Source organism: Callorhinus ursinus, unplaced genomic scaffold, assembly GCF_003265705.2.
Source record: "Callorhinus ursinus isolate GAN/ISIS: 27379988/994484 unplaced genomic scaffold, GSC_fseal_2.0 scaffold76, whole genome shotgun sequence".
Classification (NCBI taxonomy): domain Eukaryota; kingdom Metazoa; phylum Chordata; class Mammalia; order Carnivora; family Otariidae; genus Callorhinus; species Callorhinus ursinus.
The window spans coordinates 597573-616334 of NW_027397138.1; the positions used below are offsets into that span (position 1 = coordinate 597573).

An 18762-nucleotide genomic window follows, 5' to 3' on the forward strand; every position below is an offset into this window, starting at 1 on the left:
GTGTCTTTTGAGATGATTGTGTCACATTGATTAATTTGCCTGTCTTGAAACATCCCTGCATCTCAGGGATAAATTCCACTTGATCATAGTATATGATCCATTTAATATGCTGCTGAATTTGGTTTGCTAGTGTTTTATTGAGAATTTTTGCACTTATATTCCTCGAGGATATTGGTCTGTAGTTTTCTAGTAGTATCCTTTTCTGGTTTTGGTGTCAGGATGTTTAGCCTCATAAAATGAGTTTGAGTGTTCCCTCTTGTTCAGTTTTTTGGAAGAGTTTGAGAAGGATTGGTGTTAGATCTTCTTTAAATGGTTAGTAAAATTCACCAGTGAGGCCATCTGGCCTTGGCTTTCCATTGAGAGATTTTTGATTACTGATTCAATCTCCTTACTAGTAAGCAGTCTGTTCAGAGTATCTGTTTCTTCTTGATTTAGTCTTAGTAAGTTGTCTAAGAATTTTTTCCAGTTCTTCTAGGTTTGTTGGCAATTAGTTGTTCATAGTAACCTCTTATGATAATTTGAATTTCTATGTTATCAGTTGTAATGTCTCCTTTTTTATTTGTAATTTTGTTGATTTTTAGACCCTTTCTCTTTTTTTCTTGGTTAGTCCAAGAGTTTGCCAACTTTATTTATCTTTTCAGGGAACCAACTCTTAGTTTGGTTAATCTTTTTTCCCCCCTTCTTTTCTGTTTTATTTATTTCCGCTCTAATCTTTATTGTTTCCTTTCTTATGCTAACTTTGGGCTCAGTTCGTTCTTCTTTTAGTTACTTAAGATATACCTTAGGTCATTAATTTGAGATTTTTCTTGCTTCTGTTTTTTTTTTTTAATTTATTTATTTATTAGAGAGAGGGGGCGGGGAAGGGCAGAGGGAGAGGGGGAGGGAGAGAATCCCAAGCAGACTCCACTCTGAGCATGGAGCCTGACGCAGGGCTCAAACTCACAACCCTGAGATCACAACCTGAGCCAAAATCAAGAGTTGGACACCTAACCCACTGCACCACCCAGGAGCCCCAGATTTTTCTTGCTTCTTAATGTAGACATTTACTGCTTTGAACTTCCCTTTTAGAAGTGCTTTTGCTACATCCTACAAGTTCTGGTATGTTGTGTTTCCACTTTTGTGGAAGGATACTACTAGAAAACTGCAGGGAGCCCGATTCGGGGCTTGATCCCAGGACCCTGGAATCATGACCTGAGCCGGAGGCAGATGCTTAACTGACTGAGCCATCCAGGCATCCTGACTTCTGATGTTTTAATTGTAATGTGTCTCAGTGTATCCCTGTTCAGGTTCAACATATTTGGGGAACTTTGGGCCTCATGGATCTGGATGTCCATTTCTTTTCCCAGATTCAGGACATTTTCAGTCATTATTTTAAAAATACTTTCTGTCCCTTTCTCTTTCTTTTCTTCTGGAATTCCCATAATGTGACTGTTGTTTCTTTACATTGTGTCCCTTAATTCCTGTAGGCTTTCTTCATCACTGTTTTTCATTCTTTTTTTCTTTTTGTTATTCTGACTGGTTAATTTCTTTTTTTTTAAAAGATTTTATTTATTTGTCAGAGAGAGAGAGAGAGCATAAGCAGGGGCAGCTGCAGGCAGAGGGACAAGCAGGCTCCCCGCTGAGCAAGGATCCCGATGTGGGGCTCCATAGGACCCTGAGATCATGACCTCAGCTGAAGGCAGATGCTTAACCAACTGAACCACCCACGTGTCCCTGACTGGTTAATTTCTAATATCTATCCTCCAGGTCCCTGATTCTTTTGTATGGTTGAGTTCTGCTTTTGAAACTGTTGAATTCTTCAGTTCAGTTATTGTATTTTTCCACTCTAGGATTTCTGGATTTTTGTTTTGTTTTTTTGTGCCTGCTATTTTCTTGTGGAACTTCTTGTTTTGCTCATCATTGTTTAATTGTCTGTGTGTTCTTATAGCTCATTAAATTTCATTAAGAGGATTATTCTGAATTCTTTGTCTCACAGTTCATATATTTCCATTTCTTTAGGGTCAATTATATAGAGCTTTGTTAGTTTCCTTTGGTGGTATCATATTTACCTGATTTTTCATGATTCTTGATTCCTTACATTGGTATCTGCACATTTGAATGATTGGGCTTTTCTGCCAGAATTTAGAGGTTTTCTTTGGCAGAGACCATTTTTCACTAATCAGTTCAGTTTAGGTGTCTGGGAATGTCTGCTGGTACTGTCCTTGAGCAGGTGGGGCCTACTATTATGGTCTGTTTTGGGGCAAGGCAACTGTTCGAACTCTGAGGACAGAGACTGGGAAGGGTGTGCTACTGGTTGAGAGCAGTTGGATGGGATTGCTGGCTTGGTTCCCTACTCAAGTGAGGCTGTAGGATGGGTTCTACAGTACCTGGATTCTCCGGTCAGGTATACTAGATTGCTGGGACTGGGTACTGTATTCACTTGTAGATAGGGCTATTAATTAGCTTTCCTGCCCTGGCGGGACAGCATGATGGGACCCAGGGCTCATTGTTTGGGGACCCAAATCAGGTCTAACTGTTTACTGAATTCCCTCGTCCAGCAAGGCCACTGGTTTTACTCTGCACACTGGAGAAGCCATGGGCTGTGTGCTCTCTTCTAGTGTCATTGTACACAGGGCTGTTGAATGGGCTATGGAGCTTCTTGTGTTCTCTAGTTAGGGTCCCTGGCTAGACAGGCTGAGAGCTATATTCAGCAATGAGCAGGGCGAGTTAGATTCCCTTCCTGGCTGTGGCAGGAGAAATACCTCTAAAGCCAGTAAAGCTCTTTGTTGTGTTAACTCAAGTTGATCTAGATCCCAAGTTCCCTGGCCAAACAGTGCCACTAGTTTTGTTCTTGGCTATCTGCCCATTTCTTGGCTTGAGTACCATTGGACTACACTGCTACCATGAGTTGTTGCCTGCCATTTCTGGTCAAATGGGGCTAGAAGACACTCTCCACAACTGGTCGGTCTGTGTTTTAGCTTCCTTGCCTTGGTGGGAGGGGAGGGGCCTCACTAGCTACTCTCAATTTCCCAAACAGCCTTAGTGGTTGGGAAGAGCCAAGAGCTACCCTCAGCCCCAGCTAAGAATTAACTCCCTGCTTGGGAATGCTGCATTCCCAGGACTGGCTTTGCTCCGGGGGCAGTCAGCTCTTCTTTCCTGTCTTCCTGCTTGAGTGCTGCTGGTCCACACTGCTTCCAGTTTTTGCCAGTCCTTTTGGTCAGATGGGGTGGGAAGACACTTTGCACTGTGTGGGGCAATGATTTAGCTTCTGGCCTGGGGGTGGGAAAACTGAATTCTAGGGCTGGCAAAACTCCTTTGAGGGTCCAAATTAGGGAGTTCTGCATCCTGCTGAGTTCCTGGTCAGAGTGTGTGCATCCCTGACTCCACTCGGCTGGTGAGCAAAACCACCCATATGGATTCCTCCTTGGCCCCAGGAGGTGTGAACTCAGTTTGTCAAGATCCACGTGCTGGTTGTTGTAAGCCCGTCTGTACTTCTCCATCACAGTCAGATTCCCAGTGGTTGAGCCCCACAGATTCCCCTACAGTTCCTGTGGTGCAGGATCAGAGTAGGGGCTCCCACAAGGTGACCCACAAAGCTGGCGAGGTGCTGGTTGTCTCCTTTGGCTCAGGGGACACCTTTCTGTGTGGTGCCGGGCTGGCCTGGAGGGGAGGGACAGTGCGGTCACCGTGCAGCCACTTGTCTTAGGCTTCTAATGCAGTCTGTCTGGGTCTCTGAAGTGCAGGAATTGCTTCAGTCCCATGTTCGAGGATTCTCTCAGTGCTGTCTTGTTCTTGAATAGTTGTCAGTTGTTCTTGTGAGGGGGAGCAAAGTCAAGAACACCTATAATGCCATCTTGGTGAAGGAGTTATGCTTCATGTGAAAAGGAATAGGTGACCATTGATAGTTTTTAGACAGAGGCATGGCATGATAACTTGCTTCTTAGACGATTATTGTAGAGGCAGCATGGAGAATGGATTGCAGAGGGACAGGAGAGAAGTGATAATGGCCTGAATTAGGGAGGTTGCAATGAAGATTGAAAATAGCGAAGTTTTCTTTTGGTGCTTTTAGAAGAAAAAAATCATAGAAATTGGTCATTGATTGGATGTAAGGGGGTAAGGGAGAGGGATGAGTTAAAGATAGTATCTGAGGTTTTTGCTTGAGTATCACCTCTATAAACTTGCCAGTTCACTGTACTTTTTTGTTATAGCATGGAAATATATTTTAAGCCTTTAATTAAGTCTTTCTTTTATTTCTAAAAATAAGTAAGGATCTTACCTGAACAGTTGTTTAGTATGTAAAAAGTTGAGGAAAGCAAGAGGGAGGGGGTGATGTATATCATAAGAAGCAGGTTGGGACAAGGCTAATTAAATAGGGTATAGAGTGTAAGGCACCGGTAAAGAAACAGACCCTGGCTTGGAATTCATGGAAACTCTATTTACCATATGATTACTGGGAGGGAATTTTCTCTCTTTACTTAATGTAAATACCCTCTTGGGTGTTTGGCAGTCACTCGAGAAATACCTCTTTAAAGGAGAGTACATTCTTCCCTTTGATTTCAGATTTTTATAACAATTCCGTGAACCAGGATACTACTTTTTCTTTTTTTAAGGAACAGTGTACTTTTAAATAAAAAGGATAGATGTGCAATATATGTGGAGTTCTTTATTACCTCCTTTGTTTCTTCATCTATCAAATGTAGTTAACAAAACCTGGGTACAATAATATGTGCATGTTTATGTGTGTAAAGAGGTTGCTGACATGTACTGGCACGTGATAGGTACTCAGTAGAGGTTTTTTTTTTTTAAACTATAATTAGTAGTTTTAGTATAGTTTTTAAAACTATAATAAAGAAATCTTTCTTTCTTTTTCTGATTATATGAGTTGTCGGGGGCCATAAAATTTTAAATATATATATTTTCTTAGTTTGAACTAATGTAATGGTTTTATTTTCTGTAGAATGAAAGGTGGAAAATTTGTAAGTATCTTATTAGGTAAACTTTTATGTGAAGTAGTAGACTAGTTATAGCTAATATTGGAGGATCAAATGAGAGCTTAATAATGGATGTGTTTTTAAAAAGTTTTTTAAAGTATTTCTTGCCTCTTAGTTTTGCTTTGTTAATCCCTTGCTTTTATAATATGTGTTAGATTAGCAACATTCCAATTAGTACTATAATTTAGGAGGGAAAAATTCACTTTAGGTATGTAAAAGATAAATACATGTATAGTGTTCTGGTGGATACTGGGTACCTGCTCCCTGAAATTTCTTTATGTAGATGAATGGCAGCAAAATCAATCATCCAGTTAACCTCAGTGAAACTTTTTGTTTTTAAGACAGGGAACATTTGCAGTCTTACTGTGTCCTTCCCATTGGATATGTTCAGCACAGACCCAGCAATCTATCAGTATTTAATGATTTAAGAAATCTTTCAATATATAATTGAGCATCAGAATGAACATAGATCCCTACATTAGAATAGCTCATCCTAAAAGCCTGGTCACTACAGGTAGACAGTAACTATTCCAGCAACTTAAGAGATGGATAGTGGAGATAAGAGAGGTTAAATAGAATGGCTTTTGTTTCGGTGTCTTTTAATATTTTAGGTGATAATTTGTCTTATGTTCTATTTCACGTGTAGGGAATTCCAAATGAAAGCTGGAGAATAACAAAGATAAATGAACGCTATGAGCTTTGTGATACATATCCTGCCCTCTTGGTTGTGCCGGCAAATATTCCTGATGAAGAATTAAAGAGAGTGGCATCCTTCAGATCAAGGGGCCGTATCCCGGTAAGTGTGAAGCTTTGGTGAGACTTTGCAAATGCTTTTGTACTCTACGTAATGGTGAGGTTAATGAACGGGAGAATGGATGCAGGATAAAAATAGCTACAGCAACATGTCTACTATGGGGATTTTAGAGAATGAGTTATTTAGTAAAATTAAAACTGGAGGAAAGACTTAGATTTAAGAAGTTTCTGGAGAGTCTGACATGGGTAGGAGAGAACTGCACAGAATTGTGATTCTTAACTCGACAACAAAGTTGGCTCTGTATTGTTCACTATTTCTTTATTTTATTATATATTCTTTAATCATGGTGATAAATGCTCTTTTCCCTTAAATCCTAGAGAGAAGAAAACTTTACACATTTATGATGATTTACTGTGTTTTAGAAAGATTGGCTCAAATAATTTTAGGTACAAAAGTCATAGGTTCTGAAGACTTTATAGTTGGACAGTTTGGTGATTTAGTAATAAAACTTTTAAGGGGTTTATTTAACACCCTTTTAATGTACTGTGATTCTAGAGACAACACTTCTGAATAGTCATGATTTACATAAATCAACACCTGATTAAAGGATTAGACCAAATTTTCCATATGCCAGAGTTGGCTTGAGAGAAAGGTGATGATTTTTATAGCAGCCTTGAATAGCCTTTTGTGGTTAGGCTTTGGAACCAATCAGAAAGCAGAATTTTATAGAGAAATGTTTTTGAGAAGAATTATAAACAGAGAAATATATAAAGAGTGTGTCACTATTTTTTCCCCCATTAAGGTTTTATCATGGATTCATCCTGAAAGTCAAGCCACCATCACTCGGTGTAGCCAGCCCATGGTAGGAGTGAGTGGAAAGCGAAGCAAAGAAGATGAAAAATACCTTCAAGCTATCATGGACTCCAATGCCCAGTCTCATAAAATCTTTATATTTGATGCCCGGCCAAGTGTCAATGCTGTTGCCAATAAGGTGAGATTGTCTTTCAGTAATTAAGATTACAATTATAGTTTCATGAATTGGCTGGGTTGGTGGGAGCCACCATGTGTAGTAGAAAGATTTCAGGCTCTCCAGTGACAAAGATGTAGATTCTAATACTGGCTCTCCTACTTGATGGTATGACCTTGAGTTAGTTACATAATCTCTTTTTATTAAAGATTTATTTATTTATTTTAGAGAGCAAGAGCGAGCAGGGAGAGGGACAGAGAATCTCAAGCAGACTCCCCACTGAGTGCGGAGCCTGACATGGGGCTCCATCTCACGACCCTGAGATCATGACCTGAGCCAAAATCAAGAGTCAGACGTTTAACCAACTGAGCCACCCAGGTGCCCCTAGTTAGTTACTTAATCTTTTAATTTTTTATTTGTTCACTTTTTGTTGAAGTACAATTGAGATAAAACATGTTAGTTACAGGTTTACAGCATATTTCAGTATTTGTATAGATTGTGAAATGATCACGTTAAGTCTGTTTACCATCTGTCACCATACAAATTTACAACATATTCTCCTTATAATGAAAACTTTTAAGATTTACCGTCTTAGCAGCTTTCAAATTCACAATAACAATATTATTGACTACAGTCCCCAGGTAGTATGTTGCATTCTCGTGACATTTATTTTGTAACTGGAAATTTGTGCCTCCTTATCTCCATCGATTTTGTTCCCTGACAAACCCTCCACCCTGCAACCACCATTCTGTTCTCTGTGTCTATGAGTCTTGTTTGTTTGTTCATTTGTTTTGTTTTTTAGATTCCATATATAAGTGAAATAACTCAGTATTTGTCTTTGACTTATTTCATTTAACATCATACTCTTCAGGTCCATTTATACTGTCATAAATGGCAAGATTTCATTTCTTTTTATCGCTAAGTAGTATTTCATTGTGTATATACACACACAAACACACACACACACACCCCACATCTTCTTTATATGTTCATCCACTGATGGACATGTAGGTTCTTTCCATATCTTGGCTATTGTAAATGCTGCAGTGAACATAGAGTGCACAGATCTTTTTGGATTAGTGTTACTGTTTTCTTTCAATAAATACCCAGTGGTTCTATTTCTGAGTTTTTGAGGAGCCTTCATACTGTTTTCCATCATGTTTATTTTTTTGATAATAGCCGTTTTGACAGGTATGAGGTTATATCTCATTGTGGTTATCATTTGCACTTCCTGATGCTTAGTGATTTTAAGCATCTTTTTGTGTGCCTGTGGGCCATCTGTGTCTTCTTTGGAAAAATGTCTATTCAAATCCTCTGCCTATTTTTTGAAAAATAAATTTATTCTTAATTTTGTCAATGTGTTATATCATGTTGATTGTTCTGTAGATGTTGAACCACCCTTACATCCCTGGAATCCTACTTGATCATGGTGTATGCTCCTTTTAATGTATTGTTGAATTTGGTAATATTCTGTTGAGGATTTTCACATCTATGTTCGTTAGGGATATTAGCTTGTAATTTTTTTTGGGGGGGGGTCATCCGGTTTTGGTGTCAGGGTAATGCTGGTCTCATAAAATGAGTTTGGTAGTGTTCCTGCCTCTTCAGTTTTGTAGGTGTTTGGGAAGGATAGGTATTAAATCTTCTTTGAATATTTGGTAGAATTCACTGGTGAAGCTGTCTGGTCCTGGACTTTTGTCCTGACACAATTTCCTTGCTAGTGGTCCATCTATCCAGATTTTCTGTTTTCTTCCTGATTCAGTCTTGGAAGATTCTATGCTTCTAGGAATTTATCCAATTTTTTCCCCAAGTTGTCCAGTTTATTACTGTGAACCATATAATAGTTCAGAGTAGTCTCTTATGATCCTTTGTATTTCTTTGGTATCAGTTGGGACTTACCCTCTTTTACTTCTGATTATTTATTTGAGCCCTCCCTCTTTTTTTTCTTAGTGTGTCTAACTAAAGGTTTATTGATTTTATTAATCTGGCTAGTTTCATTGATCTTTTCTATTATGTTTTTAGTCTCTGTTTCATTTATTTCCACTCTGATCTTTATTATTTTCCTTTTTCTACTAATATTGGGCTTACTTTATTTAGGTGTAGAGTTAGTTAGTTTACTTACTATTTTCTTGTTTCTTCAGGTAGGCCTGCATTGCTAGAAATTTGCCTTTTAGGATTGTTTTTGCTGTGCCCTATAGATTATGGTGTGTTACATTTCCATTTCATTTGTCTCAAGGTATTTTATATTTCTTCTTTGATTTCTTTGTTGACCCATTGGTTGTTCAGTACCATGTTTTTGCTTTGTGATTACCATGAGGCTCATATATTACTGCCTTTATATGTAACAATCGATGTTAAGATGATAGCGAGTTAAGCTTGAATGTATTTTAAAAACTCTACACTTTTACTCCCCCTGACACATTTTATGTTTTTGATGTCAGATTTACAACTTTTTATTTTGTGTACCTTTAACTGTTTATTGTGGTTATAGTTATTTTCACTATTTTTTTAACCTTTGTACTAACTTTATAAGTTATTAATGCACTATGTTTACTGTAGATTTGTCTTTACAAGTGAAATTTTTACTTTCATATTTTTTTTTTTTATTAATTAGTGCCCTTTCTTTTCTGCTTAAAGAAGTCCCTTTAACGTTTTTTGTTAAGTCTGATACACTCTTTTAGCTTTTGTTTGTCTGGAAAGCTCTTAATCTCTTCTTCAATTCTGAATGATAACCTTGCCAGAAAGAGTATTCTTGGTAGGAAGGTTTTCCTTTTAGTACTTTGAATATATATCATGCCACTCTTTTCTGGCTTACACAGTTTCTGCTACAAATACTGCTGATTGTCTTATAGAGGTTTCTTTGTATGTAACAAGTTGTTTTTCTCCTGCTGTTTTTAAGATTCTCTCCTATCCTTAACTTTTGACATTTTAATTATAATGTGACTTGGTATGGCTCTTTTTGGGTTTATCTTATTTGCAACTCTCTGGACTGAAATGTCTCTTTCTTTCTCTAGGGAAAGTTTTAGCCATTACTTCCTCAAATAAGTTTTCTGCCCCTTTCTCTTGCTCTTCTCCTGGCACCCCTATAATGCAAATGTCATTTCAGTTTATGTTGACCCATAGGTCCCTTCAGCTCTGTTCACTTTTTAAAAATTCTTTTTCGTTTTTGCAAAAATTCTTTTTGGATGAGTTCCACTACCCTGTCTTTCAGCTCACTGATGCTGTCTTCTGTTTCATCTGGTCTGCTGTTGAACCCCTCTTGCATCTTTCAGTTTAATTATTCAGTTCTGTGACTTCGGTTTGGTACTTTCTAAAATTTTCTATATCTTTGTTGAAGTTCTTACTGTGTTCATCCATTCTTCAAGTTTGGTGAGCACCTTTAATGACCATTACTTTGAATTCTTTATCAGGTAAATTATTTATCTCCATTCCATTAAGGTTTTTTCCTGGTGTTTTAGTTTGTTTTTTCATGTGGAACATATTTTTCTTTCTCCAAGTGTTTCAGACCCATAGGGCCCAGAAACAATCCCCATGGCCACTCAGTGGGTGTCTTCTATGTGGGCTACACGTGCACCAGCTGGCTTTGATGTGGCCAAAGTGAAGTGGCATGTGGGGGTGGTTTATTTAATCTTTTTAGACCTTAATTTGCTCATTTGTAAAATGAGAATAATAATAGCTAACGGGGTTATCTTGGGGGCAAAACTCATCTAGTAAAAAGTAGTGCATAACTCTGTGCTCCTGTACATAATAAATAACTCTTCAGCAATTAACTGGTTTCCTTCTCCCTTCTCCAAACTTGACAACTAACTGAGCATATGCCTGACTAAACTCTGTCCAGCATGGCTGTAGGAATTGGCAAGCAGTGTTCTCAGTGGCCAGCGGTGCCCTCTTCTCCCTGCCCTTCCCCTGATCACGTCATTCACACTGCATACTTGCACTTAGCTGGAGCTGTCACCCTGGTTTCTGCCGTAGAACAGATATTTACATTGTGGAAATAGAAATTTTTGTGTGGTTGACGAAATCTGCCATAGGCGAAGGAGAGAGAAGGGATATAAATGAACTTTAGTAAGTTACCTTTTTAACCCCCAAGAAGCAGTGTATCTGTATTATAGAATCAGCTAATGCAGATAAGCAAAAAGAAGAACATATTTTAAAACACTCTAAATTCTGTAACACCATTAAAGTTTGGTTGTACTTCCAGACCTATGAGTATATGCATGCACACATGTATTTGAAACAGTGGGATGATTGTAACTTCTTTTTTAAAACACTCACACTGTATCTTTCTGTGCCAATAAACATTTATCTCTAACATTATTTTAATGGTACAAGAACTAATAATATCAACTGTTATTGGATATTTAGTTTATTTCTGGGTTTTTTGCTTTTATAAACGATGGTGAGATGATCATCCTTTTAATTAAATTATGGTGCCTGTGCCTAATTATTTCCATCCTATTTAGTGTTTTGAGGGCATTGTGAGTTGCAGGCATTCTCTATTAAACTGTAAATGTTTCCCCTTAAAGGAGAAATGAGATAATGTGTACGTGAAGCTTGCAGCACAGGGACTAGCATGTATTTTTCCAGTAATTACTTGTTTCCCTTCCAAAACTCTACTCCGAATTAGCAGGAGAGAGACTTAGTACGTTTTCTAGCATGAGAGGAGAAGGAAAGAGAAATGTAATGCAGAAAAGGTGGTAAGGCAAAGTTATATTCCCTGTCTTATTTTTTTAAAGCATTCTGATACATATGTCAGTCTGGAAATCCCCTCCTTTTTTAACAACTGATATATTTTATTTATTGGTACATTTTCCTGGTTACAAGATATGTACTAGATAGTACAGAAAAACTCGGCAGGCATAGATAAAGAAAGGAAATTAAAATCACCCATATCCACTGATATTTTGCTGTCTTTTCCCCCATTATTTTTTTGGTACACTTATATGTTGATTATTTTGTTTCTTTGTTTTTCCTCTTAATACTATAGGAATTATTTCTTCTAATACAATATTCTTGAAAAACACTTTAATAGTACTTATTACGGCTGTGTCATTATTCATTTAGTCATTTTTCTCATATTGGGTGTTTGAGTATTTAGTATTTTAAATAATACTGAAATAATATATTTTGTTCCTTAAAAGATTATCCTACATATACAATGACTGTATCAAAATTTAAAATATGTGTTTTTTAAGAGTTTTGTTACATACGGTCAGTATTCTTCAGGAAGGTCGATTCAGTTTACCAGCCTGATGTCTCTCCCCCTGGTTTTATTGAGATATAATTGATGTAGAACATTGCATAATTTTGAGGTGTACAGTATAATGATTTGATATGTGTATATATTATGAAATGATCACCACAATAAGTTTAGTTAACATCCATCATCTCATATAATCACAAATTTCTTTTTCCTTGTGATGAGAATTTGTAAGGTCTGTTTTCTTATCAACTTTCAAATATATAATATAGTATGGTTAACAATAGTTATCAGAACTTATCTTTTAAGTGGAAGTTTGTACCTTTTGACTACCTTCACCCAATCTCCACACCTACCCCCCGGCTTTTTAATTTGCAAAAATGTACATCCTTGTTGCAACAAATGTTTGTAACCTGAACTCTCAGAACGTTTTTTATAACCTAATCAATTTGAATATGACAAATCCGTTTGCAGTCATGACCCATGTCAAGAATTAAAACTTTGCCAGCCACTAAGTCTTCCATGGGTGCCCTGCTTCAACCTTCTGAGTGTACTAAAAGTAACCGCTATCCTAAGTTTTATAATAGTCATCTTGTTGCATTTCTTTACATTTCATTACTGAAGTGTATATCCCTAGACTCTAGTTTAGCCTTGTTTTTTTAAATATTGTGTTTTAAGTCTCTCTTAATCTGTAATCCTCCCCTTGCCCATCCCTTTCTTTTCTTGACCTTTTATCTGTAGAGTTTTCCAGAGTCCAAGTTTTGCTGTTGCATGGTATGGTTCATCTTTTTTCTGCCCTTTGAATTTCTTTCATGTGAATTTAGAGGTTGATTCAGATCCAGGTTCGATACCTTTGGCAAGGCTATAGGGAACATATCAGGAGGCACATCATTTGTGGCTGATTCTCTCTTTTGGGGTGTTAGCAGCTGTTAATGCTCAGTGCCTAGATACATTAACTCCAAAATGGTGGTGTTTTAATTTCATGATTTCTCTTTCAGCTATTGGTTGAACTCTTTCTGTAAAGAAACACTTTCTTTTATCTATATTTTGGTTAACCAGCAATTTAGGTCAGTTTTCCCAGTGATGAGCCTACTTCCTGTCATCATATAAAGGTGACTGATTTTTTCAAGTGTCGTTACGAATGCATGTATTTAAACATATTCAACATTTTCTAATCCATCGCAGATAATATTTTTTTGAAGTTAAAATTTCTCATCTTTGGTCAAAGGGAGGCTTTTCAAGTTATCTCCTGAGTTCTTTCGATATAACTGCAGTAATCTTCGCTATCTGGTATAGGGAGATATACCAGACTCATCAGAAAGTCTTGTTGTGCATTGCCTAGCCACAGCCTTGAAACAGCTATTTTTCTTTTCCTTTTTTTTCTTTCTTTTTTAAAGATTTATTTGTTTTTTTATTTGAGATAGGGAGGGAGAGAGAGCATGAGCAGGTGGGAGTGGCAGAGGGAGAGGGAAAAGCAGGTTCCCTGATGAGCAGGGAGCCCCACGCAGAGCTCCATCCCAGGACCCTGAGGTCATGACCTGAGCTGAAGTCAAACACTTAACCGACTGAGCCACCCAGGGTGCCTGAAACAGCTATTTCTCCAAGAAGTTCTCATTCCTGTTAGTACCAAATGGTGTTGCAAACCATTGTCTGGGGTGCTGAGGATATCTGCTACTGGATTTGTACTGTTTCGATGTCTTTCCAGTGAATAGGATTAGGGAATATTTACATATTTTTAGAGGTAAAGTACCTCCAGAGTTCCTACTGGTGTTTTCAATTTAAATTCAGTGCTAAACAATTTTTACCTAGCTGCTTCTATATTACATACGTATCTCCTTTCTTCCACAGCAGCAGTCCCGGTTCTCAAAGACCCAGGGGATGATATGTATGTTTCATAATTACTTGTGCGCTTTATCCTGCCAGTCTCAGAATAACAGTGCTAATACCACCATCGCCAGTACCTACTGGAAAGTTAATTGTTTTTCACTTGCTCTCCCCATCCTCCCCCACTTTTAAATACATTGTATTACATTGACACTGTCAGCGGATATAGCCGTAACACATTCTCCCTTTTGAACACATACTTTCCCTTTTACCTCTGACTTCCACAAATAGCTATATATTTTGTGCTCACAAGCAATTTGTAAAGATTTTATTTATTTATTTGACAGAGAGAGACAGCGAGAGCAGGAACACAAGCAGGGGGAGTGGGAGAGGGAGAAGCAGGCTTCCCGCCGAGCAGGGAGCCCGATGCGGGGCTCGATCACAGGACCCCGGGATCACGACCCGAGCCAAAGGCAGACGCCCAATGACTGAGCCACCCAGGTGCCCCAGATATATGGATGACTTTCTAGACATTATTATTATTATTATTTTTATTATTATTATTATCTGAAGTTCTCCTCTAAATATTTCAGCAAGGGTTCATGGGAACAATATTCTGAGTGTTTGCATGCTAATAGGAGCTTGTGTCCTTTATTAAAGTTTGAAAGTCAGTTTGACTGGACATAAAACCCTTAGCTTACATGTGATTTTCCTGAGTTTCTTAAATATGTTGCTTATTTTCTTTTGGCATAAAGCTTCAAAGGCTAATAATAACCTAAATTTCTTTACCTTCTACGTCACTCTTTTTACTTGGATGTTCAAAGGACTTTTTTCTTTTCCTTTGAAGTACAGTTATTGCCAGAATATATGTCTCCATGCTGTGTGTTCTGGGTCTATATTCTCAGGTATGCATGTGTGCTGTTTCAATATGTAATTTCCAATTTAAAAAAAAATTCATGCAGTTTTCTTTAATCATTGTTCTTGGCATTCTGTTTCCTTGTTCTGACTTTCTTCCTCAGGACTCTTGTGTTGGCTCTTCTTCACCTTTCTTCGTCATTTGTCACTTTCTCTTGACTCCTTCTTATGTCTTTCTAATTTCATTTTGGTTTTAAATATTTTCCTTTTCTCTATTTCTTTTAACTTGGTACCTGCTGTATTATTTATTCTTGTGTTTCTTCTTCTTTAGTCTTCCTGATTTTTTTCCTTTTATTTCTAAGTTGTTCCCAAGTTCTGTCACTTCATTTTTGAGTTTTCTAATTCCACTTTATTTTGTTTTTCATGCCTGGTATTATTTTTTAATGTCTTTAGCTTGCTTGCAAAGAGATTTCAGTGTTGAGAGGCATTTTCAGGGGATATGTTATGAATGCTGCTCATTCTCTTTTTAGGATAGCGCCTATGGGACTTGACCTTGATCCTTTCCCATTACTCATTTTTAGGTGAAATTAGTTTTCCTGAATCTTCAGGGTGGTTGGTTCAGTTGGAAGCCATGGCTCCGAAGTTAGGTGTACCCAGAAAGTAGAACTAATTTCACTGAGCTGCCTCTTTTACTGTTTGCATGTAGCATTAAAAAATATGAAGTCTTACTTTCTGGGATTTCCTGGCTCTGTCCTGTATCTCCCACTCAATCCCTCCCCCCCCCCCCATTCCCTTACCTGAGACCTCTTTTTCTTTGTCTCATTTATCTGGACCTTCTCTTCCTTTGCCTCTGTTGACTCTGTCTGCTCGATTTTGACGATGTGCTTAGCAGAAGCAATCCCTGGCTGGTCTGTTAGGAGAGTTCAGAAAGGTTAGACTGCTTTGGCCCCTTTAGATCTACTGTAGATCCATTAGATACGCGGGCTGTTAGAACGGACGGACCCTTTCCTGGTTTTCAGCTGCACTTCTTAGATTGACCTGTTGGGCTTCCCTACAGTTCTGGAAGATGAGGGCCAACACGGGAAGCAGAACAAACCCTAAAAAGTGCAAGGCTCGCTCATGGTTGGCCTGTTCTCCGGTCCTTTTATATCCATCCCTTCCTCTGCTTCTCCCCACACCTTCGCTGACAGCATTCAGATCTTGTGGCTGTGGGTGGTTTTGGGGTTTCACAGAATCTTTGTCCCCATTTCTGTTTTAAATGATTTTTGTGTTTCTGGTTTTACTGTCTAGTTGTTCTGTTTTCTTTTAAATGTCAATTTTTTTTGAAATCTAATACACATGCCAGAAAACATACTCTTTTCAAGTATGTATTTCAGTGTTTTTAGTATACTCACAAAGTTCTACAACTGTCTGATTCCAGAGCATTTTCTGTTTGTTTTTGTGCCTGGCCTGTGTAGTTTCCACTGCCATCTTTCTAGAATTTGTTGCAACCAGTTTGAACTGAAAGCGTCTCTTACCCCTGACCTGTTGTTCAGTTCCCATGCTCCAGGAATAGTCCTTGTTAACAGGTACCCACTGAAACACTGTTAACTTATGTAGCTATGCCAGTCTTGAATCCAGACTATTTCCCAGACTCTCAGTGTCAGAAACAGCCCTTCTGTTTTTTGGTAATTTGTTGTTGGTTAGGCGTTGGTGGGTTTTGTAGTTTTCGATGGTGTGAGTCATATGAACAATTTTTTTATAGCTACAGTGGCTGTCCTAGTATGCTGTGGTCTTCTGTGCTGTTATACTTGTTCCGTCTTTTTATTTGGAAATAATTATGGGGTTGAAATAGAAGCAAGTCATTATGATTGCAAAGCATTTTGCAAATATTAAGATTAAAATGAGGTGAAGAGGAAGGGGTGTGAAGAAGCATGGGCCAGTACGAAACTAGATGTCGTCCCAGCACACAGAGATGGTGATTTCAGTCTTCTCTAATAAATTATGCTTGGGTAGAACTGGAAATATAGGTAGGCAAGATTTAGTGCTTTAAAAATGTTCAAGGACCTTCATATATGGTATCACATTTAATTTTTATAACAGCCACGTAAGGGAGTCAGGGTTTGAGTGTATATTCCTGTTTTATAAAGAAGAACGTGTAGTAGGGAGTGGCTGTGTTAAGATGTCCTGAACCATTGACATTTTCCCATGGAGTTTTCCTATTCATCAGTAATATTTATCATCGGGACGCCTGGGGGGCTCAGTCGGTTAAGCATCTGCCTTCGGCTCAGGTCATGATCCCAGGTTTCCGGGATCCAGCCCCGCATTGGGCTCCCTGCTCCGCGGGGAGTCTGCTTCTCCCTCTGCCTCTGCCCCTACTGTCTTCCCACCCCAGCTCATGCTCTCTGTCGCTCTCTCTTTCTCTCAATTAAATAAGATTAAAAAAAAGAAAAGAAGAGAATATGTATCATCTTTCATGTTATTGGATATTTTATGGCACTTTTTCACATATGTTTACATGCAGTGGGGGCACATTCATTTATGAGTTCCTGTGGTGTGTGCTTTTTTTTCCCAGGCGAAGGGTGGAGGTTATGAGAGTGAAGATGCCTATCAAAATGCAGAACTAGTTTTTCTGGATATCCACAATATTCACGTTATGAGAGAATCATTACGAAAACTGAAGGAGATTGTGTACCCTAACATCGAGGAGACTCACTGGTTGTCTAACTTGGAATCTACTCACTGGCTTGAACATATTAAGGTTAGGTTATGTCATTATTTCCTTATATTATTACAGAATATCAGACAAGGACTTTCTCTGCCCCTCTGTCTCTTTTGGCACTTTTCTTACAGTTGAACTTAAGATGAAGGTATCTTTCTATACAATGAAAAATTGATAACTGCTTTGAAAATTGTAAGTACTTCTAAGGTGTGTTGCTTGAATGAATTAGTTTTCTGTCCTGTGCATTTGGTTCTGTTGTGGTCTTCTCTTCCCCTCTCTTCCCCGCCCTGTCTGAATTCTGCCCATCCTTCAGACCCCAGTTCCGATTTCTTCTCTTCCATGAAGTCTTCCCGGATTGCACCCACTTCCATTGTCTCTGCACTTTTCACTTTACTTTCTCTTTCCGACTCATCAGGTAAGACCCTACACTTCAGTTAATTACTTTGTGTCAGCTGGAGTATATTCCTAATTCATGGAAACCTGGGCTGGGTAATTTATTAGTATTTTTGGATCCCTCAGGAGCTAGGGCAGCACTGTGTGTGTGCATAACAGGCACCCGCTAAATCTGTGTTACTTGACTAGTGAAGTGAGAGGCATTCTGGTCAGAGAAGGGAGGTGAAGCAGTTGAATGAAGGGTATGAAGGCTAAATGATGTGGAGACTGCCCTGTGAACACCAATGTGCCCAGCCTGTCGCTGTCATGTTTGGAACACTGGATGTGATCGCACATGTGTTCTAAATTTCAGTAACACAGCATACAGAGATATAGACTTCTATAGCCACATACACATTCATACTGTGAAATAAAGGGAAATGAGATTTTTCATGGTAAGGAGCAGACATGTGCTCACATTCGAATCTAAAATTCGGACCGAACTGAAGAGAAGGGCAAATTGACCTAATTGAGAATTAGAGATTATTTTTATTCTTTCTCTCCCAGATGCTTAGAAGCTTGAGTGTATATGCAGAGTGCACACACTCCTCAATCAGAGAGCATGTTCTTGGGGGCCCATCTGTTAGAGCCTGTGAAGTGTCAATAGTAAACAGTAACACTTGATTGGAAACAAAAGCGAACATAAATTGCAATGTCAGCTTCTGTAAATTGCAAGGCATTCCACCAGCCCATAGAACAGTCTCTCCAAAAAGCTTGCTCTAACAGAAACAAGTCTCCTTAGAGGTATAAGAGATCGGCTGTGCCTGGACTGCCTTCTCCACCCGCAGTCCTCACACCAGCAAAGCTTACCTGCTCACCTTCTTCAGAGCTCTGCTCAAATACCACCTTCTCAGAAAGGCCTTTCCCAACCACACCTTACAAAATAACAGCTCCACCAGCAGGGGGCAGTGCCTCTGGCACAGTATGTATTTTCTTATTTACTTGCATCTGGCTGGCCTCGCCCGAGTAGAATGTACCAGCCCTTTGTCTCTTTGGTTCTCCGCTGTCTCCAGCACCTAGAGCAGAGCCTGCCACATGGTAAGGCACTCCAAAATGTTTATT

General features: G+C 38.6%; 1 protein-coding gene across 7 annotated transcripts in view; it reads left to right on the plus strand.

Annotated features, from left to right (window-relative positions):
* Positions 1 to 18762, plus strand: part of MTMR2 (myotubularin related protein 2) — a 114557-nt gene that overhangs the window by 81440 nt on the left and 14355 nt on the right. For all 7 annotated transcript variants that reach the window (XM_025893422.2, XM_073887132.1, XM_025893423.2 and 4 more), the window contains 3 exons: positions 5617 to 5766; positions 6527 to 6715; positions 17122 to 17307. In XM_025893422.2, the coding sequence (XP_025749207.1) occupies positions 5617 to 5766; positions 6527 to 6715; positions 17122 to 17307 (525 nt within the window). The remainder of the gene's footprint in view (positions 1 to 5616; positions 5767 to 6526; positions 6716 to 17121; positions 17308 to 18762) is intronic.